General features: G+C 32.7%; 1 protein-coding gene across 1 annotated transcript in view; it reads right to left on the bottom strand.

Annotated features, from left to right (window-relative positions):
• nAChRbeta2 (nicotinic acetylcholine receptor beta2) overlaps positions 1–22,087 on the bottom strand; it is a 60,629-nt gene extending 38,542 nt beyond the window's left edge. Inside the window, exons 1-5 of the mRNA XM_072524135.1 lie at positions 21,946–22,087; positions 19,630–19,823; positions 18,688–18,797; positions 8,867–9,047; positions 3,762–3,918 (exon numbers count right to left, since the gene is read on the bottom strand). Coding sequence (XP_072380236.1) covers positions 3,762–3,918; positions 8,867–9,047; positions 18,688–18,797; positions 19,630–19,823; positions 21,946–22,012 — 709 coding nt within the window. The 5' untranslated portion in view covers positions 22,013–22,087. The remainder of the gene's footprint in view (positions 1–3,761; positions 3,919–8,866; positions 9,048–18,687; positions 18,798–19,629; positions 19,824–21,945) is intronic.
• Between the last annotated feature and the right edge of the window lie 3,033 nt (positions 22,088–25,120).

Genomic DNA, 25,120 nt, shown 5'->3' with positions numbered 1-25,120 from the left:
TTTGTAACTTTGTATTCTATACAATTTGTTAATCTGTTTGTCGGCAGTATAAACCCATCTTCGACGTCTAAACCCGCCCTCGGATCATAAAATCATCTGAAAGATAGAGAAAATGCACTCGACTATTCCCGTAAGTGGATAAGTCTGTTCGAAACTTCACAGGTTGCTATGCTTAGCGATTTTCCGCTGTTAGAAATTTCCAAAGAACGCCCTCACTCCAAGACCGTCTTTTCCCCAATGAAAAGACAGAGTAATGTTCGTACTAGACTTCCTTATATTGGTAGTCTCACGAGACTTTAAACGCCTTTTTATTAAATCATATTCTTTTTACAGAAGTCATAAATTGTTTGATGTTAACTGTAAAAAGGCGCATTTGGAATTTTGTCAGCTATGCGACGACGGAAGGAAAGATTTTAAATTACTCAATATAATCTAAAGTTCTATTAAATTCAGTAGTTATTTGTTTATTAAATATTTTTCTCTTTTAAAATATAGTTCTTTTTAGTTAAGTCATTTAATCTGACTTGATGATGTATGTTTATATAATGAGCTCTATTTTCCCATCACATCATAGTTTTTACAATACATCATATGTCAGAAACAAATATTTTTTAGAGCATCCGAAATTTATCAGAACATTGATAATCGGTATTTAGTTTTTCAAGTAAATATTATCGCAATTACAGAATTGCATCGAAAACGCCTATCAATATATTTTCTATTGTCTATTCAATAGCTAAGAATACCTTTCGTTTCGGTTATGAGTTTCAATAAAACGAAGATATATCGCAGGTTTGTTTAAGAATATTCCAACATCAGGTAGTAAGGACAACTGCTAAAAATGTTCATTTTGTCAATAATTGTTTAATTGATTACTTTAATCTGATTATATACTGTCAATCTTAATATCAAAGTCGATCTTTTTCATTCTTCTTAATAGGCAAATTCCTCGTTTTATCTTCGGTTTTATTTAAACAAAATACGATTGTGCTTTGGGAGTTGTTCGGTACAGTGCCCTATATACTAAAGAAGAAAAAATATCGTTAATACCTAAAGACAAATGTAGTCAATCAATGTAAACAGCAAACTGATAAAGAGGAAAAGAAATGATTAGATCCGCAACAAAACAAAAGTGAGGGATGTTTCAACACAAATAGTAGAACTTTATTGAAAATTCGTTAGACATACCCTAGAACAAACAAATGATAGAGGGAAAGATAGAACTATACACGGAAGAACTACACATAAAAAGAAGGGGGACCCTAAATAAAATGGGCAGATAATCTGAAAAATCACACTAGCGTAAAATGGATGCAAACTGCCTATAATAGAGCATCATGAAAAAAGAAAGAGGATCTATACCTAAAAACGGATGTTTGTTTCTCTTTTAATAGCCTTTCTAGTTTAAATTCTTTGTTCAAAAGTTCTGAAGTTTAAAAAACTGTGTTTATTTTTCCTATAATTTGTTAACTTTAATTATAATATTATTTTTTAGTCAACTAGTAATAATATAGGTCAAACTGGCAACAGGTGTATGCTTTCAAAAACTTGATAGTGTTTAAATTTTTTACCAAAATCAGCTAAGTACTTTCCTATAAAGAACAATGCTTTAACAGTATTTTTATATTAATTACAATGATAAAGAAAACTTACGTCTTATAGGAGATTATAAATACCTCGTGAAAAAGTAACTGTCAATACAAAACACATTCAAAAGACACATTAAAGAGCCACACCCTTTATTGTAGCAAACAAACCCTTTTAAAACTTGAAAAATAAATTTGAATTTGAAATAAATCAGAGGATAAGTTTAGCAGATGAACAACATGGTTTTCGTAGTGGAGGATCGTGTACATATGCAATATTCGTTATAAAGCAAATTATTGAAAAAGCACTAGAGTATAATAGACCAGCATTTTTGTGTCTGATTGACCTAAAGAAATCGTTTGACAGAGTAAGACTCAAAGATGTAATCCATCTTGTGTATAATAGAGAAGTTCCCCTAAATATTATAAAAACTATCGAAATATCTACCAAAACAACAAAATGGAAGTCGGAATAGATAGACAACTTACAGAATAAGATAAGGAGACTTATTAAGCCCTAAGCTCTTTAATTTATTCATGGATGAAATCATCAAAAGCGTTAACAAAGGAACAGGATACAGAATGGAAAACAAAGACTTAAAAATACGCTGTTATGCAGAAGATGCAATATCGAAGATTTAACATAAGAGCAAAATAATTTAATATGACAATCTCAGAAAACTAAACAATAGTAATCAGTAAAGAACCAACCAGATGTAAAATAGAAATTGATGGCATCAGTATTGAACAAGTAATAAAAATAAAATACCTTGGACCTACACTGTCCAGCTATGGAGACCTGGACAAAGGAGTGAAGGATCAAGTACTAAAAGGAAATAGACTAGCAGGATGCTTTAATAACACTCTATGGTGAAACAGACACATTAACACTGAGATAAAGTCAAGAATTTATAAAGCCAGTGTAAGATCAATAATTACATATGCCTCAGAAACAAAACCCGACATAGACACTGATAGACATAGGTGAGAGTACTGAGAAGAATTACAGGAAATACGCTGAGAGATCGAAGGAGAAGTGAAAACACTGGACAAAAATGTAACGTACAGTATATAAATGAATGGACACAAAATAGAAAAAAAGAATGGAATAGTCACATAAACAGAATAGGGGAGACCCGTGTCGTCAAAATAGCAAGAGATAAGTCGCCAATCGGCAGAAGAAATATCGGACGACCGCGCAAAAGATGGAGTGACAATCTTTCATAGAGGTATTCATCCTCCAATGAACAAGCAGATTTGCTTATAAAGAGGAAGAAGAAAAAGAAGAAGAAAATTTAAAAAATCACATTTGAGAGTGCTTGTCAGACGGCTGCCTGGTTAAGAGAACAGCTATGCATTAATTGCAGATGACAATTAAAAATATCTAATTTGTCATGTGTAGGTTAAATTTATAAAGTTAATTTTTAAATTTTTTTATTATCTGTTGCTTGTTTTAATAAATACTAATAGAGAGCAAACAGAGCAGCTGTTTCAATTTTGTTTTGATATGAGTTCTATTCTTCTGGTTTATGTTAAACTAACCTAAAAATATATCCAACAAAAATAGAAGAGACATGGACAGTGTAAAGTGTAGATAATATTTTATAAACAATTAAGTTGATAAAGTGATGAAGACGAAAGAAATTTTGTTTATGGAATATTTGCAAACTGGTAAAACAATTACTTTTGAGTATTATAGTACCATTTTAGACCAAATGAAGAACAAATTTTGTGAAAAAAGATTCGATTTTCGAAAGAAAAAATCCTTTTTCAATAAGACAATGCATTGTGCCATTTAATTCAATTAAAGTTTGAATTGTTGAATCATTCACCGTATTCGCCAGATTTGGTCCCTGAGAATTTCTATCTCTTTCAATATCTAAAAAAAATTATGTATAAAAAGAATTTTTAAAAAAATAATGCTATGGAAGCCATGGAAACGTATTTTGCAGTCTTTCCAGATTTTCACTTCAGGGATGGAATTCATAAATTTGAATCTTGTTCGAACAAGTGTATGGATGTTCAGGGAGACTATACTGACTAACAAAGTGTATTTTAAACCATAAAATTGTGTTTTTATTACTGAACCGCAAAACTTATTGAACAGCCCTTTAACATAATTTTAAAACTTTAAGAGTACGTTACAATAACATTATATAAATAATATATACATACCAGAGTAGGGCTCTGTACAACACGGATAGTACTCTTCATTTCTTGTAGCTGGTACAGCTAATATGTCCCATTCTACAGACAAGTAAAATTCTGACAAATCGATGCCAACTTTTACTATGTTACTTCCTAGTTGTTGGTCCATGTGCTTCAGATCTACCTGCACGAGAAAATTAAAAAAAAATATTTTTTACACAAAGTAAACGTCATAAAATGAAAGAAATATCATTTATTTCCTGATTATGTTAGCTAAAATAAGACTGTTATAAGGTACAGAGGTACTTAAACTGTTGCATTTATATGGGATTAAACCATGCACCGCTTCTCGCTCCTACGTTAGTATAACTTGCAGATACATAAGTAGACTTTTTTCAGGAAACAAATCTCTAGACTCTACAAGAATTCAGCCACCCGGAATATATTACACATTACAAACAAACCAGCAAGATTCGACCAACCACGACGAATCTGGGCTACAGTCAACAGAGTAAGAATGAACTGCGATAGGTGCTCCAATTCACTTTTCTCCAATCTTTGCTGGTTTACGTCGGCAAAGAAAGAGTAAATCGATATTAACGATCAGAAAAGAGAAAACGGTTGGCACCCCTCATTACTGTGAAAGTAAATATTTGCTTTTTGATAAATACACTCACCTAATCCAAAATGTATTCGGACAATTCCGATGGTGAGTATCAAGGATTAAGTCTTTTGTACGCCACCAATGCTGGCGGTGAAAATTTTAGTAAGTTGGGTAATTTATACAATGATAAATTGGACATGCCGTGCATCAACTTCCGATTTTCTTTTGGTATTTATCCGCCACCAGTTGTGTGATGCCTGGCTACAATTTAGAAAAGTGAGTGAAGATTTTTATCCTTAAGTATTGTTCCCAAAGTCTAGGTCCATGTTAATAAATAGTAGATATTTCCCTTATATACGAGTACTAATAAGATCTAGATATCTAACTATAGCGACCAAAAATGGTAATAGCAGGCATCAATTTTATTAAAACTTTATATTTTTCAATCATTGCTGGAGCACCATCTGGTGATAAGGACGATAAATTGTCGAGTTACTACGAAAAGCTATTCAATTTCGATTGAATAGTCTCTAAGAAATCTCGTGAGCAGGTAGTGTCTTTAAGCGGATACATTGCCGCTAATTCTTCTGTTATGTTCTCATGGACATCAACATATCTGATAAAATTTGAGCGGTATCTGTTAAATATGTGCTTTTATTCAATGCTAGAGCATCAAATATATGCTTGAATGTTCAATTTTGCAAACTGTCTTCAAGTTATAGTCACAGCCTGACAGACTTATTTTTAAGAAATCCGTTTTCTTTTATTGGCACATAATTTTCACGCACTCTCTTAACATTCCTTAACTATTTTACCATCATATTATGGTTTCAATTTTTTTGCTAGTATAATTGCCAGTGCATAATTAGCTTTTACATTGCATACAGATCTGCAGAAAGTTCTTTTTAATACATTTACTTGATCCTGTCGAAATTACCCTTTGCACTTCAAACATATTTGTATGTTTGTCTCTTTAATGCCGTTTAATGTTAACTCTTTTAAGAAATATGCAGAATTATTGCATATAAGTCTATTGGATTTATTTTGAATTCCACGAAAAAACAGTTTATAGTCCATTTGTCTTGAAAACTTTTCACTTCTTTTGTGAGTCTTCCCTTCTTTAGTCCAACGTCTTCACTACTTGATGCCATTATGGATCTTCAATAAAAATATAGAATAATTAAAACAACATAAAAGCTGGGTTTGCTTACCTTCACTGCACTTAAAAAAGAGGACAAGATATTTGGTTATAACAACTTATCACAACTTAACGTTGTGATTTTTAAAACGGATATAAAATATCATAGAAAAATTATTAGGATCTTCTTCTAAATGTATCTATCTTCTAAAGATATTAGCGACCTCATTGACTCATCTTATTCTATTCACAGCAGCTCGAAATAGATCAGTTCACGTTAGACCAGTCCACTTCTTAATATTGGCCAGCCAGAATATATGTCTACATCCAGGGCCTCTCTTACCCTCAATCTTGCCTTGTAGAAACAACTGTAGGAAAATTGTCCCGATAGTTGAATCATATATACTGAGATATTTTCTTACATGAGATTGATACGAACTACGCGTATTGGAATGTTCTTTTGGTGGTTTCTGTACATTAAACAAAAAAAATGTGTGCATATTCTCTGCGGACCACAAATAGACACCTAACGGGCCGCTGTTGCGGGTTTGGGTACCTTTAATCTAAAGCCAATACACAAATTAAAAAGATCTAACTACTCTACGGGAAAAAGATATGAAATTTGAAAAAAATTTCAAATTGGTTTTTAACTCTATAGCGACTTCACCGTGTAAATAAAAATCAGTTCTAAGTGTTTTCTAAAATAAGGTAAGATAATCTGCAGAAAAAATGTTTCAGTTTCAGTTTAGTTTAAGTTAAGATTAATATTCATTCCAGGATGCAACATCTCTCATAATTTCACTTCAAAACATTTTATTTCCGAATTTTTATAAAAACGGTTTCCTGATTTGAAACGGTCAAAAGTAATTCTAATTACAATCGGTTGTAGTTTAATTCTATATTAAATAAAAGTAAAAAATTCCAAAACAAAAGAGTTTTAGAACATTTTCTCAATTCTTGGTATATTAGTAGTGCTGTTCAAATAAAGTAGTGTTTGTCATCCATCAGCGAAACTTTCGTTTGATTACATCCCAAGAAAGTGGAAATAAAACTGCCTGTAAAACACATTTGATTGTTCTTAACAGTTTGTGCTGTTATTGACAAAAACGTAAAAAATATGAGTGAGTAGTAAAAGGGCCGTAAAAAGTAGTTCGTCGTAAATAATTTGATATTAGATTTCTGAAAAACGATTTCGCAATTCCACTACATAAAACACAGAAAAATTCCAAGTAGTTTTAGTATTTTACATTCCCATAAGGCATAAATTGATTGAGCGAGTCACACAAGAAGAGGTCAAACTTTTTATGCGCCCATCTTTGTTTTTATAATCCTATTAAAGATCTCGTTAGGAATAAACAAAAAATTATCATCTTATTAGATAAAAATCGTTCATTATTGAAGCGAAGCCTCTATACTGGCGTTGCATTACTTTTTTCTCTATAGTAAAATGCTAAGACGACCGTCATGGAACTAGCAACACAAGATGGCATCGTCACGGAACTAGCGCCACAAGATGTCGTCGTCACCGGTAGCGCAACAAGATGACATTGTCACGGGTAGCATCACAACGCCATCTACTCATTATATATTTATTCTAAACAGGTTTAAAGTAAAAACGGCATTAAAGATTACTAACAAATTGTGCAGAATACTCGCCTTCAGGAGAGCATTCCGCACAATTCAGCTATGTGTATACTGCATCTGAGAGAAAGTAGATATGATGGTACTGTTGTATTTTATTTGCTGACGACATAACTGACAGAATGTTCTTCCTTGGAAACATCTGTGTAGAGAATTTTCTATAATGGTGTGTCTGTGTGAATATAAAAAAGTGTTGTGAATTGAATTCAGGTTTTTAAGGTGAGTGTCGGAAACAAATATACAGAGAATGCTTTCGTAATCCAAACTAGAGAGGATCAATGTTCTGTATACGTTTAAGAGAACTTTCTCTTCTGCCCTCCATTGATGATTAACTAGAGTTTTTAAGATATTGATTCTATTAGACAGTTTGTTTTTGTGCTCTGTATCTGATCTCTCCATGTAAGTTTTTCATCCAATATTACTCTACATAATTTGTGTTTATCAACCATTTGAAAATAAAATCCATTTAGGTGAAGTAGAGAAGGGTGAGTGTAAATGTCTTCTAGAGAAGTGTATGACCGTAAAATTTCTAGATAAAAATTTGACTCCAATTTTAAGGGGCCAGTTAAATTCAACAATTTTAAAAATTGATATTTTTCTGTTTTGTCCAAACAAAAGACAATCAAAACACGGTAACAATAACAAAAAATTAAAATAAATTGAGAGAAATTTTAGACATCTTTATTAATTTTTTAAATGGTTCTTTTATATTTTCGTTTTTTAACAGTATTACTTATTTATTACAATTTTTTATGTGTATAACTTTTCTTGTATGAATACAACGTTTTACTACAAAAATCGATAAATTAGACGTAATAAACCCTCAACTATAACATCTTTCACGCACTTTCGTTGTTTTGTCGGTGGAATGTTTTCGTGTAGCATATCTTAAGCCGTTTTTACCCCATTCCATCTAGAGTCGTAACGGAACTATATGATGCCGTAATAATGAAGGAAGTTTTATTTTGTTTTTGTAACTGCCTTTTGGGGACAATATTGAGTTGTAAGGGCGGCTGTAAAAGCAGATTTTACCGGTCTTGCCTTTGGTTTTGCAAGCTTGTTTATTACACTGACTAGTTGTTAGCTGATAGCTAGAAAGCATTAATCCGAAGCCGTATATTGCTTCATTAAATGTAAACGTTAGACGCAGATATAACGTTAAAGGTTTATATATCCATATAATAAAAAAGAGGTTTTTCAAAAACGAGTGTAATTTTCTTAGGAGTCTTTCCCAAAGATCTCTGTTCTCTGATCTCTGATAAATGACCATGGTCTGTCTATTGATCGGCTTTATATTAATTTAATAACTTTTTCATACATTAAAAATAGTTGTAAAATTGTTAAACCAGATAATATTACCTTATTTGTTTACAATATCTCAACAACAAAAATCGTTTCATATTCGTCAAACCATTAAGAATTATATGAATTACTAATTATAAAATATAAAAACTCTAGAACTTATATGGATCGGAGGACATAATTATACCTCTTACACATTTAATAAATTTATCGTCCTGTGAAAAATAATTTGAAATTGCTAAGATTATTTTTATTCATAATAGTATAAGAATAAACTGATACATTGTAGACCGATGACAATTGTATCAGTTTTTTTCAAAATTTTTGAACATGCATTCTTAAGCATACCAAGAAATAACAACTCAATTCTCTCAAGCAACCAGCACGGAATTTCGATTTGAATATAAAAACTAAAGAAAAGTTATGGGTGAACCTAACCTAACCTACCTGCAGTCCATTGTAGGTCCAAGAACCGAACTTCATGAGGCAACTTTGCTCGTCAAATGGGAAATATTGTACGTTTATCTCACAAGAAGATTTATATATAGAAGGAGGTTTCCAAATCACTTCACCAGTGTACGACAATGTGGCTTTGGTCATTAATGTTACTTCGTAGTTTCCATCTGCACTGGAAAATAAAAGTCACGATTGGTGTCTAATATTTAAATGGATTACTAAATGCAAAAATCGTTATGTAAAGAGTTTGGTCATATTTAAAATGTTATTATTTGCAAAAAGAGGTAAGCGAATATTATAATACCAAAATTAATAACAAGGACTACTTACACAATAAGAATAAAATTTGTATTAGTTTCAATATTAAGCTCAACCTAACAAAATTAAATCTTATTTAACTTAAAAAATTAAGAAATTAAATTAATATAAAAATAAAAATAACAGTGCAAGAAATATAAAATGGAGGAGACGTTTTTTGGAGTTTGTATAACGCTGTCATCGATTGCCAACAGCTAATTTTAGATGTGCCTGCATTCTCACCAGTAACCGACCACTACAATCTAAGCGAAATGAAATGGAAAACCGCCTAAGAGTTCCTGTGATCGAGTGTTGATTGATCGCTTCCCGGTCATCGCGTATTGACTGAAGATCTTCCTTTAATCCTACTCATCCGAACGCCGCTAATATTTATTTCCATTCATCAACATCAGCGTCGAGAAACGTCGGTTTTATTTAGGATGGTTTAATCATCATAGGCAAGACAATGACGATTCCTCCCTTTGCGTTCTAACCCACATCATATTCCAGTCGTCAGAGACGAAAATACCACTGAACCTCTAAAAATCATACGAACAAGCCGAGGCATGAATTTTGCAGAGGGTATTAATTTTGGAAACCCATAAAAAAATCAAAAAAGTTTACCAATTTCACCCCCGGGCTTCCCACTAAAACCCCCCTCGTAGAGGGGTAAAAACGCAAAAAAATCTATTTAACAAGAATCTGTACGCCACAGAGAAAAATGTTTCAAATAAAAAATATAGCTGAGATAATTTTAAACAAAAATGTTTATTAGCATTTTTTGCGTAGAATGAATCGTTGTCTCAGAAACAACGCTTAAAGAGACCGTCGATTTTAAATGTCGCGCGTGCGAAATCAATATTCAACAATATTTGTATTAGCTCGACGGTAAAAATATCTTTTAATCCAAGTGTCCTATCTACAAAAATCAAGATCCGTTTTTAATGTAAAGAGTTCAACTTTTGTATCCAATTTTTGTATTTTGCCGCAAATAAACCCATATTTTATGAAGTTGTTACATAAATAAATGTTTTTTATGATTCTCATGAGATCAATACAATCAATCCCTTTCATTAACTGTCTACTATAAAGTTTCGATTACTAGAGCCTAACCTTCAAAACTTATAGCATGAAATTTTAGTTTTGAGTTTTGTGAGGCATCTAAAATATGTTTTAAAAAACGCTGGATTTAAACTTTTACATAACAAACGATCTAAAAAGTTTAAAACTTTTTTTTCAATTACTCTAGTACGTTTTTCAAAGGAACCAAATTTCTGTTATAAACTACATCCAAAACCGTCTACTACTAAAATATTAAATTCTGCGTTTTTTATTCATATTTCAAATACCTTATATTTGTTGCCACAACTTGAAATTGAAATTTCATGTCATAGGTTTTAAAGATTGATTTCTATTTATCAATTTTATTGACTGCATATGAATGCTGCACTCTTTAGCTTTAAAACGCATTTTGATTTTTGTCGATAGGTCTCTTGAATCAAAAGATATCGAATTTTTAGCGTCGAGTTGATATAAATTTTATTGAACATCGATTTTGTATTCAAATCATCGGTTTCTTTATGCGTTGTTTCTGAGAGACTGATTCATTCGACACAAAAAATGCTAATAAACATTTTTGTTTAAAATTATCTCAGCTACATTTTTTATTTGAAACATTTTTTCTGCGGCGTACAGACTTTTGTTAAATAGATTTTTTTGCGTTTTTACTCCGCTACGAGCGTGTTTTTAGGGGGAAACCCGGAGGTAAAAGCGGTACATTTTTTTGCATGTTTTTTTGGGGGTCCAAAATTAGTACTCGCAGCAAAATTTAGTTTGTTCGTATGATTTTATGGGGCAACTCTCTGACGATTATACTCTCAGAGAAATCTCAAATTTCTATCTGGTGTGATTTGTCTTTTGTATTTTGTGAATTAATTGTCACAATATACTGGCGTTGTATTACTTTTTTCTCTATAGTAAAATGCTGAGACGAGCGTCACGGAACAAGCGTCACGAGAATGCGTCACCAATAGCGTCACGAAATCGCGCTTCTTCACATCGATTCACTACTCTTAACCAATTCCTTTCTAGTCATCATATATTTACTATAAGCAGGTTTAAATTAAAAACTACATAAAAAATAACTAACAAAATACAGACATTAAATGAGAAGTAAAAAATTAAAAGAATATCTGCCAATAAAAAATTCGATTCGTAACGATTGTCAACAATTAAAAAGTCATAAATGTCATCCAATTAATAACAATATTGATTCATCTGTCTAAAGGGTTATGACACTTATCGTTTTAAAATATTTTCATATATATACAACTATTATCTTTAAACATATTAGTTAGTTTATATAATAATTATATTTACTATCAAATGATATTTATTTATATATTTTATTCATAATTTATTATTTGGTCTAAATTTGACAGGTCTGTCAAAAGTAAACAACCTATGCTTTGTAAATACGTTAGCAGGTGGCGATAGAAGCAAACATAATAATTTATTGACTTATTTTCATATACCTAATACAGTTTGTTTAAAATAGTAAAAAAGAAATAAATAATAAAATTAATTTATTCAATTTTAAAAATATTACTTAAATTTTAAAATTACAGAAAACATAGTATGAAGCTTTGCGCTAGTCTACATTACAGCCTAGTGTACTATCTTTTTTCTAAGATCTACCTCAATATGACGATCTGATATAATGTGGACCTTTGCCTGCAGGTTTTACATTCAAGTTGATCTCCCTTTTTGTATAGTGGGATAATTACGTATGTATCCCAATCATGTGGCATTTTTTTTTCTATATTCACCATTAGTTCACTTATGACATCTAATAAGGAGTCTTCGAATTCTTTTGATAACTTTTTTTTGTTATCGTTTTTATTTAATACTATTTCATCAGATCTCTTTTTTCTTCAAAATTTTCTTAAAAGAATTCTGTCCATCTTGTCAATATTTCCCTTTGTTTTGTTACTATTCCTTATTTGTGTCTGCACAACATTGTTATTAGCTTAGCTTCACTGTTTATTTGTGGATCGAGATAGGTTTCTTTATTACGATTAGGATTGAACATGAAGTCATCGTTTAGAATCCTGTGATCATGTTTAAGTTTGCTTTGAATGTTGTTGCTTAGCACTGTACAAGTCAGAACAGCACCGAAAAAGGCACTGTGTCAAGTTGAAGGCTGTTGAGATAGAGTCGCCGAGTTGAATCAGAGATGAAAGGTTTTCACTGGATGTGATGTTTTTTCCAGAAATTAGTGTTTGTGTTTTTTAAGCTAAATATGACAAATACCGAGTCTCTAGTTACTATTGTTCCTGCAAGACGTTTTTACGTCCACATCGAACTTCAGAACTAGTATATTGCACTATATATAATAGCCCAGTGTTAGTGTGTGAGACGGCATGATAGTGATGGACGCTACTATTTCGGTGTTACTTTAGTTCTATCAGCCACCATTCGGTTATCAGTTGAGGGCGTCAATGGTGAGTTAGCAGAAAGAGCCATTTTACCATCATGCCAGTATGAGAATTATGTATGAGTGTTTTTGTGTGCGAATTTGTGTAAGCTGATCTGGCAAAAACGAAAACTATGTTCTCTAGTAACCATTGTTCCTGCAAGTCGTTTGTACGTCTACGATCAACTTCAGAACTAGTGTATTGCACTAAAATTCATATTATTTATCACTTGCGTTAACGAACAGACTTCGTTGGAGTTCGATAGACAGTCTCAATCATTGCCAAATCAGGTAAGAAAATAGTAGGACGGACGACAGGTAGTATTGAGTAGTGAGATTAAGAAACCGCAAAAAACCAATCTCTCCCTATCTGGGGTAACGAAAAAGATTAGGTTGTAGAAAGGTACTGTAAGCTAGCAGAGTAGCTTCAAGTATGTTAGCGTACTCTTCCGGGAGTTCGTCAATACAAGCCTGCGTTAGAATGAACGGAATGTAAAGTTTTTTGTGTGTTGTCTTCCAGGTTCGTACGTGACGTAGATAAGAGCAGAAAGTTTTTAGGACTTCTTGAGTATTCGAATGGGGGCCTTTGATGATACTAAGTGTGAAGTTCTTGTTAAGAGTATTTATTCTCGATAATTGTGGCAACATTTAAGATGTTATGGATTTCACAGGATGAGAATCTTCGTTGTTTACACTACGCAGAATTCTGCGTTCGGTAGTTAGTAGTTTGTTTCTGATAGTCTTTCAGAAGGCAATAGAAGTTAGATTCATACTTTATAACGGACCGAATGAGGGTTTTATAAGTGTGAACGAGAGTTTTTGTGTGTGTGTTCGTCTAATTATTCCTGTAAGTGGTCGAGGCGGGCTCGATTTTTGACCCTATCTAAATTTGCTTTAGATAAGATTCCCAGTTGGGTGTCTCAGAAAAAAGAATACTCAAATAGGAAGCTGATGGGCGAATATCGAGTCTCTGTTCCATCAAATTCAGGAGAAATTGGTGGTCATCCCAGGCGATGACTTTTAAAGATGTTTTTTGGCTGCGAAACACAATGGTTTGCGTTTTTGCAGCGTTAAGAGTAACTCTCCAATTATTGAACCATTCTTCGACGCCGTTTAGTAGAGTTTGTGCTCTTTTAAAAGTCTCTCCGGAAAATATCTCCTCGCTGTTGTGAGGAGTGCAGTACCTGGGATGTTAAGATTGGAAATATTGTTGTTGTATATTATATACAACAAGGGCGCTGGTATTAGCTTAAACTCTTTTTTTATATTCCATTTTATTTTTATGTATTACCTTTTTCTTCTCTTTTTGTCCCTCCCTAGCAGCTTATATATATTTTTTTGTTTATTGTGTTTATCTGTAGTTATTGTACTCGTGAAGTTGCAATATTTTTTCAATTTGGTATATGTCGATATTCTTCATCAAACCATTGTTCTTCATTTTTTTACCTTTTTTTATGCATACATGTGATTATTTTGTATATTGTACATACATGTAGATTTTTGAATATTGCTTTTTTTATACGTTTTAAATTTTCATTTATAGCTCTTGTTTGTTTTTGTTTTATTTTACTTTTTTTGTTCTTGATGGTATTTTAAATTCCTTGTATTTTATTATTCATTCTTGGATCCCTTTTGGATTACTTTTTACCATATAGTGGACCGAGCCTGCATTGGGCTCTCGTCTGCTACACATATTTATTACATCTTAGTGTTTACTCCATATGAAAATGCAAAAAAGAAATATTTATAAAATAATATTGCAGACAGATTGCTAAAACAAACATTTATAAACGGCATTTAACGTTAACAACGAGAAAACACAGATGAATATGAACTGCAGAAAGAGCTGTACAAGAAAAGAAAGGCAAAAAGGAGATAAATATAGACACAAAATCCCAAAAGAAATGAAACATATTAAATTAACTACACATGAAAAATGGATAGTTAACTACTGAAAGTTCACCCTTCATGATAATTGCTATCCGTGTTATTACAGCATGTTCCTTAAGATTGTCAGTATATCTATTTTCAGATTTTTTTCTTTCGTTCTTGTATACTAATGATCGCCAATTTGGTATCTTTCTTTATCAAATTTTACCAATCACCCATTTTCATGGTTTCTCTAATTGACTTTTTGACATTTAAGTCTTATATGACTAAAAGCTAATAAAGATAAAAATTCTCCTAACTATTTGAGACCAATATACTTTTTTGAAACAAATAAAAAACCTACAACTAAGAATATAACCCTAGCGAATCCTCTGCACATATATTCTTCTCCCAGAGTGTCGTATCCCTACAAAAAATGTTGTCTCAAGACAAGAAAAATACCCGAAACAAATACGTTTTGATTAATATTTACCCAAGAAAAAAATTTCTTTTATTCTGGTAAAATACGAGATATCAGTTCAGTCTGGCAGTTTTCTATTTTATTAAACACAGTAGGTACGACGACTGTGTTATTTCTATCGAGAAAAAGAAATATAAGGGGCGATATGATTTTTTTTGGACGTAGCGTCACAGGTAAAAAATCGTGCTCAAAGAGATAGAAATCAATAAGGTATTTTTTAATAAAAGAAATCAACCGAAAAATGTGAGAGTAATATATCTTTTGAGACGAAGATTTATCAAACAAAAGATTAATAACAAATATCCAATTACTGGGAATAACTGGCACAAGATACGAAGTATAATAAAAAATAACAGAAAAATGTAAGGAAACGGAACTTACAAAGCATATGACAACTTCAATTTGCATAAAAAGATCCAATAACCAGGTGGAGTAAGTAATTTTAATAGCTCAGTGATGCCACTAGACAGAGAGGAGAAATTCATTATGGAAATAGAACCAAAATTATGCCGATGGAAGGAAAACATAGAGGAATTATTTCAGAGAGATAGGGAGAGAAAGCGAGAGAGACAATGAAATTTCTCTACAAACAGTCTAAGAAGAGATATCGGGCTTGAATTTACTACAGACTAGGAACTGGACACTGAAGCAAGCCACAGATAAGCGGATTGAAGCCTTCGAGATGTGGATCTACTGGAGGATACTAAAATAAAAATATCTATAAATAATATAGATACTTTACTTTACTTTTTCGTGTCTGGATGCGACTACAGTTTTTCTGTCCAATATCGGGCTACGTCTACACCCTTTGTATTTGCGAGCCATAAATCATTGAGGGTGCACTGTGATGGGCAAAGTCTGCATACTCTCAGGTGCTCCACGTTCTGTATTTCCCCACATTCACAAAGTGCGTCGCTGTCTGTCTTGATGCCCCATTTAATGAGGTTCTGTTTTACAGGGGCAACACCTGTGCGTATGCGATTGAGTGTCCGCCAGGTTCTCCAGTCCAGGTTCATTCCATTAGGTCGTTCTGGATGTAGGGGGAACAGTTCGGGTGGTTCGACGCTGACATTTTCCATAAACCTTTTCCTTGATTTAAGTCGGCTGATTCCTGGCGATTCGTCAAACCCGTATGGTGCCTTGGTGCCTTTCATCAAAAGTTTGCCTGAATTTCTCCACATATTGTGAGGCGCATCTACGGTCGTCTGGTGGTGCGAATTCAGCTACCTGGTACAGTAGGGGTAGGGGGGTAGGCTTCATACAACCAGTAATTATTCTTCATGTTTCATTTAACGCCATGGTAACTTGTTGGACGTGTCTAGATCTACCCCAGACGGGACAAGCATATTCCCCTGTTGAGAAACATAAGGCCTCAGCTGTTGTCTTCAAGACCTGGGGGTTTGCACCCCACTTGCTCTCTACAAGTTTTTGGAGAAGGTTGTTTCTCGTAGAAACCTTTTGTCTTGTGCTCTGACAGTGGAATTTATACGTTAGTGACCGGTCTAGTACTACTCCAAGATATTTGGGCCTATCGGTATGTTTCAAGCGTTGTCCCTCCCAACAAACATTCAGAAGAATGTGTATAAGAAAATGTAACGTACAGTATAAATATATATATATATATATATATATATATATATATATATATATATATATATATATGAAATGTTCGGAAAGATTTCCGCGGTTAGTACAATTAAACTTAGAGCTAAGATTAATATTATTATAAAAATTAATATTAAACTCACCAGTCTTCCGGGTTGAACCGCGTCGATATCCATTTTGCCGAGCTTTCGACATCCCCTCTGATGTCTTCTTCAGGGCTTCCGAGGTCTCAGTCTCCCGAGCCCCCAGACACTACTACACTCACTAGTCACTTCTAGTTCACTCACTAGTTCACTACTACGACTGGGACCAGGGGACGGTTCATTTATACCGTCGATGGTGACGTGGCCTAGGTGGGGGTTAGGGTGGGGATTGGCGCGAGAGTTGGCGCGAACATTTCCGACAGTGGGATTTTGATTCGAAGATGGAGGGGGCGATATTTTGTTTATGAGAGGTCTCCATGTAGAAGGTAACCGTATGGCGTCATCTCTTTTATTAAGGCAATTTGGTTTTTTTTCTATTTCTATGGCTTCTCGGATAATTCTTGGTTTATAAAAGCGGATGGGGGCTATGGTTCTGGAGTTTTCGAAATCAATTTTGTGACCTGTATGAAGATGGTGTTGACCGAGAGCTGAACCGAGAGACCGCAATTCCGATTCAATTTCAGCTCTCGGTCAACACCATCTTCATACAGGTCACAAAATTGATTTCGAAAACTCCAGAACCATAGCCCCCATCCGCTTTTATAAACCAAGAATTATCCGAGAAGCCATAGAAATAGAAAAAAGACCAAATTGCCTTAATAAAAGAGATGACGCCATACGGTTACCTTCTACATGGAGACCTCTCATAAACAAAATATCGCCCCCTCCATCTTCGAATCAAAATCCCACTGTCGGAAATGTTCGCGCCAACTCTCGCGCCAATCCCCACCCTAACCCCCACCTAGGCCACGTCACCATCGACGGTATAAATGAACCGTCCCCTGGTCCCAGTCGTAGTAGTGAACTAGTGAGTGAACTAGAAGTGACTAGTGAGTGTAGTAGTGTCTGGGGGCTCGGGAGACTGAGACCTCGGAAGCCCTGAAGAAGACATCAGAGAGGATGTCGAAAGCTCGGCAAAATGGATATCGACGCGGTTCAACCCGGAAGACTGGTGAGTTTAATATTAATTTATATATATATATATATATATATATATATATATATATATATATATATATATATATATATATATATATATATATATATATATATATATATATATGAACGGACACAAAACAAAAAAAAAGAATGGAATAACCACATAAGCAGAATGGAGGAGATCCGTGTCGTCAAAATAGCAAGAGATAAGTCACCAATCGGCAAAAAAAGTATCGGACGACCGCGCAAAAGATGGAGGGACAAACTTTCATAGAGGTATTAATCCACCAATGAACAAGCAGAATTGCTTATAAAAAGGACGAGAAGAAAAAGAAAAAAATTGATAAAAATTAATAAATCTCCTGGTTTAGCCAAAGACAGTTCTTTAAAGAAATGTAAAGATTACCGGACAAAATTAGTCTCATATCACGTATGCTAGAAATACTCTTAAGTTTTTTACACACACCAAAATTTAGAATGTGACATTAATGGCAAGCAATTGGATTTCGTGTACTAAGACTAAACAAAAAAATAATTGTGATATTTTTGTAGTAACTATGGTTTCTAGCACGTAACTTACAGTAAAATTCTTCTATGACATAAAAATGACATCTTTAATGAAATAATTTCAAAACTGAATTTTCTTTGGTAATGATCCACGATTATTAAAAAAGTAATTATATAACAAATATGATTTTTTAGGACGCCGTTTGTCAAACAAAAATATATATTCTGCAAATTTTCTTCAACTTGATTTGAATTTTTTCTCTAAATAAAACTACACTTTGAATCATAGCGTTTAAGGTAACACAGAATAATTAGAATAATTCGACTATATTGAAAACAAAGAAAATATTATTATCAATAGTATTTTTACAAAATGGAAGCCTAAACTTAACTGAAATAAAAATCAATTTATTTTCATTATTAATTTTACACTTACTTGTTAAATAGTACAATATCGGGCAACCAAATATGTTCAGATGGCACGTACAACATTTCAACTCCGCCATATTCCTCAGGATCCCACCTCAATTTGTAGTCATACCATTTCTGAAATATAAAAATATAGGTGTTGGATTTGACCGTTACTTGATGAAAAGTCATTTTATCTAAAATAAAACACTGAACATTTTTGTTTTCGACACTTATTATAAATATTATAAATTATTATCACTACAGCAGTTTCAGCAGAGTGCCTTTCTCAAGTGATCTATTATTGGTATGCGTTTAAATTTTATTGTGTTTAAGTAAATAAATTGAGGAAGAACTGTTTGTTTTAAATTGATCATTCGGAATTATGCTTGTATTTTTAAATTGGTTATTTTCCATAGATTCCATAGATACCTAATAAAGATAGCTTAAGACCATAGTATGTGAACGAGTTTAAATTCGTCATTAAAAGAATGATTATGGTCTAGAAGATGAAGTGCGTACGTAGAATCTGTTTTTCTATTATTAAAAGCCCTTATATGTTCTGATATACGTCTGTTAAAAGTTCCACCAGTTTGACCGATGTAAGTTTTTGGGCAGTCGCCATATTTAAATTTGTATACACCACTTTGAAAGTGCTTTTTCTTTTTGCTCTTGTTGTTCTTAATATAATATATAAGTTGTTGTTTGTTCTAAAAGCTTGTGTTATTCTTTCTTTTTTCTGTATTTGGCTGTTTTTGTTGATATCTTGCCTGCATATGTAATCGAGCAGGAGGTCATTGTATTATGTCTTGTAATTTTGTTTTTTGCCTAATGGCGGTTTTATATTAAAAGTTGGTAATTTTTCAACTGTTCTAATACACCATAATTCTATAAATTAAATTACCCAAGAATTTAACAAGGGAAAACTAGTTATCAACAACGTAAAATATAATAAACACAGTGTGCTTACCTGAACTACCCACAAATTCGTGGTCATTATTTGGTTCTTCAGATTCATTTCAATGAGTTGTGATAATTTGAGACTGAGCCAAACTGTGAGCGTTTCGGTGTGATTGATAACTGGTCGAATAAGCCTATTGTAGTTGCTGAGCAAATCATCGTAGAGCCTTTTAGCGTCTGGGTTAGCTTCAATATGCTTGATAGCTGTAACCAACAATAAAATATGCAATAAAATCTTTCAAACAGCAACATAATAAGTAAAATATTCAGATTTGTATTAAAATCCCTTTAATGTTTTGTCTATAATTGATTAAATATAATCTAGTATATTAAGATATCGAATAACAGACATATCTAGTGTACAATAAGATCTGCTAATGGAGGCTAGAGAAAAGATTAAAAAAGCCGGCGACATCTTAAAAATATGAGAAGATTACTACAAAGATAAATTGTATGAGACACGTAAAATTTAATAGACACAATAATTGATGAAAAAATGCAAAGAATATCAAGTACCTGAAGAGATAGATATTGGAAAAGTAGAAGATATAAATCTTTGTATTTGAATGCCGTACTTTGTAAAATTACCAAAATCGGGGAAACAGTTTTCTGAATATAAAAAAATTTCCCTGATCCTGGTACCAATATGTTTGTACGGCATTAGGTCCATTACGGCCGAGTTCGGCGCTGTACAACACAATATTTTCTATCATTGTTTTATAAATTCTTCTTTATTTTTTTTTGTTATTTTATTATTTCACAATAGTCCATGTAAGTGTCTAGTGGCTGATCTTGCTTGGCCAATCCTAGAATGTACTTCTTCGTTACTTCCTGATTTTAATGTTATTTAGACTCCCAAGTATTTAAAGGTTACAGTTGATTTTATAGTTCCCATTTCAATTTGTAGGCTTTCTGGTTTTTCTTCTGCAACTAAGTACTCGATTGTTTGTATATTAATTGTGAGGCCCCACTTGGTTTACTCCTTCCAGTTTTCTAAGCCTATAGTCTATGTAACTCTCGTTTTCAGCTTGAATAGCTTGGTCGTCGACGAAATGTATCGTGAACCATTTCTGGTCTTCAATATGGATACCAATATTGCAGCATTTTCTTCTCCACTTTGAGAGCGTCCCATTAAGATATATTTTAAAGAGTGTAGGTGCTATGTCGCAGATTTGCTTAAAAAAAGTAATATAGAAAGTTGAAATGAAAAAATATCTAAAAGCTTTGAAATAAAAATTAATAAGTATATTTGACAGATATTAAAGAAGAACAAAAATACGATAACTATAATAAATAAGTAAAACTACACACATAATAAAACAATAAAAATCAAAGAACAATAATTAGAAATCGTAGGAAGATATAATTACCTAAAAGACATAGTTTCTCATAAAAATATATAGACTTAGATATACCAAAAAGACGACAAAAGGCAACCAACATGTACCATACAATAAATCAAATAATTTTTAGAAAGGAAAGAATATATGCAAAAGTTTTGGTACAATAGTCGTTCCATTTATTACAGATGCAAGTAAAGCATGAGCATTACAGAAAAAATGCAAGACAAAAATATCAGCTACGGAAATGAAATTCGTTAGAGGGACTAGTGGAAATACCAAAATGCAGATACATAAACGAAGAGATTAGACAATAGCTAGATCAAAAACCTCTACCAAAAATAATTGGCAAGAAACAATTGGGATGGAATGGACACCTACTACTAATAAGGAAAATCAAACGAGGATAATTGAGGAAGCAAAGAAAACAAAGAAAAGAAAAAAAGACGATAAAAAAATGTAAGCAATAGATACTAAAATAAACGGTTCACGCGAAGAAGGAAAATATATTAAGAAATGAAAGCTAAAACCAAGCTGGCTTTCATGGTCAATTGACAATACATTGTTTATATTAAAAATAACTTTGAAAACCAGCTACGTATGACCCATATTAACTTCAAAGAAAGCCTATAACTTTGACAGGTTATAGGCTTTACTTCCAGTAAAGTTTTCTTTTTATTTGTAAACATCAGCTAAATTTAGCTTGGAACTATAGAAAAATAAAAGTTCTAGAAATCTTAGGAACAAATAATAAAGTTACTTCACATTTCACACAATAACATTTCTATTTGGATATAAAGATTAATATTATTAGTAATTATAGTTTATTTATTTCTCTCAAGCAACGTTTAACTAAACATTATAAATATATTTTTCCTGTAAAATTTTCTGATACATTATCAGGAAAGTTTCTGATAATATCCAAAAGCTTTCTGTAAACATAACCTACTTTTACATCACGATGGTTTAATAAGAATCTGTCTTACCTGAAGTATCTTTGAGCATGAAAATAACAACGAAACAAAGAACTAGTTTACATTTTAAAAACCGCATTGTTTTTTAAACAATTAATTTGAGCAAGTTGTTACGCCCACATATCTGGTGACAGATGACGGTCTCAGTTCTGATCCTGTGCGAGCGCGCAAATTGGACCAGTTTCGAACTCTGGAAAATCGATACAAAAACGCAAGCTCTGCACAGAGTTACGAGGGAAATTTGGAAAATTTAAGTGAGTTTAATGTTTATTTATTATCCTTCTAAAACTAATTTAAGTAAAATCTCAGATTTTTTCAAATTTCAATTTTTTTCTATTTCAGTATCAAATGTGTTTGTACCTGTGCTCAATCTTCTTTTTCTTGTCATTGTTTTATTTTAATATTTTTATCCGTTGTTTCATTATTCGTTTTGTTTTTCTTGTGTAATGTTTTGTTTCTTTAGTGTGCGTGTACGTAGTAATGTCGCGTATAGCTATTGTAAACCAGGGAACTAACGATTTTCCCATAACACACGTTGTTACAGGTACCCAACAATTGCTTTGATAAATATGATAATAACTATATGAAATAAATAAAAAATGAGTAAAAGGTTAAACATTATTTTTTACTTATAAACAATATATAAACAGTGGAAGATCGCTATTTAATTGTAAATACTAAAGGCGAAGACCGGTATATTATATGGAAAGTGGCACAATTTTACTGAAAAAGTATAAAAAATACTTTAAAATGAGGGTTTACAAAGTTATTTTTGTTAGTATTTTGTTTAATTATTGCAAAAATAACTTCAAAAGTCGTTAATAAATGTACAAATATATATTAATAAATCATGTACTTATTTATTAAAAATAATTTAAAATTAACACTTTTACAAATAAAAAAGTATTCCTAGATGTTAATGGAACAGTTAAAAAGATAAGAATTTATAATTTTCTCGGAGTCTTCAGTCGAATTGGCATCATTGCAGGATACACAAACATTTGACTTCTTGCTGTGCTTACCGCATATATACTCCTGTCATTTTGAACAAATTATGGTTGTTTTTGCCAACTTATTGGTCTTTCCTCTTCTAGATTTTGCTAATTTGCAACATGAATGGCATCGTCTCTTTTCATGTTGGAATGGTGTTGGAGGTACAACTTGGAAAAGTTTACAATCGAGTATATTTTCCATGGAATGCAGTACAAAATGATGAAGTCAATTTAAATTTGCAGCTCTTCTTTCAATAAGCGGGAGCGTTAAGACCAGTTCTAATTCCTGCAGAAAAAAACGACGAAGAATGCTCTTATTTTTGTTCTAATTTGAAAAATTTAGAATAAAGAGAGAGTACTCATTAATGGCTACAATATCCCACAAAGTGTATATTTTCTCGCCATCTAGTCTAAATTATCAACATCTCCCTTAGTCTTAGGTATTATAAAAAATATTGATATCTGATTTATTTTTGTATTCGTCGCTTACAACATCATCAGAATGCTGGGTTAATAGAAAGAGAAGTATCTTTGTAGGCTTCTGACGTGTTACATAAGAACGAATAACTGGTGAGATTTCCGGACTTTGGATCTGAAAATGCAAACAGATTTGAATACAATTCTCTCAACTTAAGTCAGACCTAAGTTTTTGTAGAGATCTTCTGAATGCTCCACAGAAGTGTAATATCTGTCCGCCGTTACGTTACGTCTAGAGTTTCGAATTAGAGACAGCCATTTTTTTACTATTCTCTGTGGACCAATATATGCTGGTGTGCTGCCTGCATATTTTCCTGCATAAACCTCCACACGCAAAACGTAACGATTTGCAAGTATTCCTATAAGAACACCATATTTACCAGACTTTTCCTTCATGAAAACTTGCCGTGAACGGACATCTGCCTAGAAATAAAGATAACGTTTCATCTATTACGACGTTTGTACCTGGTGTAAAATATTTCAAAAATTTATCGTTCAGCAAATCAAACATTTTACGTAATGGTGCAAACTTGTCTTCCTGTTTACTCTCAGCTGTGGTGGTTTTATAATCAAATCTTAAAATTTTCGTCACTTCTCGCAATCTGTTTCGACTATTTGTGGAATATACAATGATCTGCCAAATTTTTTAGACCACAAATAATGATAAATATAAGTTGGTTTGTGCTTTGCCTTCGTGTCGAAGTCCTGGACCCTCACGGAAAATGTTTGGTACAGCTCGACGCATAAGGTGTGGTGGGTGAGCTAAGTAGATTCTTCCTGACTTTGATTTATATACATGTAGCGTGTCACAGTTTTCACCAAACGTGTCCAAACTGCAACTACTCTCAGTTGAATTTAAATTTTCAATGTTGTCGTCTTCGTTGAACACTTCAATATGGTCTTCGTTTTCACTAAAGTCTGAGCCATTTTTGCCGAAACTAATGTCTGACCAAACCTCAAAATCAGAGAGGTTTGCCACCACTTCTTACACAAACTAGCATTAGCTATCCTCTTTATAAACAAAATACCATCTAAGAAGTGAAAAATAGAATAAAAGAAGAAGATAAAATGAAGTAACTATTTTTACTATTACTACTAAAAGTGGTAAAATAACTGTTGGAAAATAAACTATAATTATAAAATTTTGTATTATTTTAAATGAAATTACCGTTACTCCTATAAATTGCCAGAAGACCGAAAAACTTATGTTGTCAAAGGCTACATCTTCTTTTTCTTCAAATAGCTTCTTCACCTAAAAGCCGCTCTCATCAGTCTCATCAAGTAGCTCAACGAAGGTCATCGTTCCCAATAGATTTTCTCTCGCAATAAAAAGTTTTAGTTCATACTCTTTCTCTTTCTCCCTCTCTGACTCTCTTTGTCTCTCACGTTCCGTAGGAAATAAGAGTAAAGTAATTCATTTAACCAAGCGCATAGTATTTGTATTGTTAATAAATCAGTAAAGATAAGTGCAGTGTATAATTTCATTCCCACAAGAGACAAAAAACAGAATCAACAACCTACCACCAAAACCCTGTAATTAAATCCAATTTGACAGGTCCTTACAAGAGCTTGACGCACAACAGGAAATTCGTGGATAAACAGCTGCTTTTCCTAATAGACTGATTGCTGCAATACCATCCCGTTCCCCTAGTGCGTTCTCTTTCTAATTTGCCAGGTTTATCGACCACGTGACCTAAGTGACCAATGGGAAGGTCACG

Source organism: Diabrotica undecimpunctata, chromosome 2 (assembly GCF_040954645.1).
Source record: "Diabrotica undecimpunctata isolate CICGRU chromosome 2, icDiaUnde3, whole genome shotgun sequence".
Taxonomy (NCBI): Eukaryota; Metazoa; Arthropoda; class Insecta; order Coleoptera; family Chrysomelidae; genus Diabrotica; species Diabrotica undecimpunctata.
Note: the sequence above shows the minus strand (reverse complement) of the source record. Positions and strands in the feature narration are given on the sequence as shown.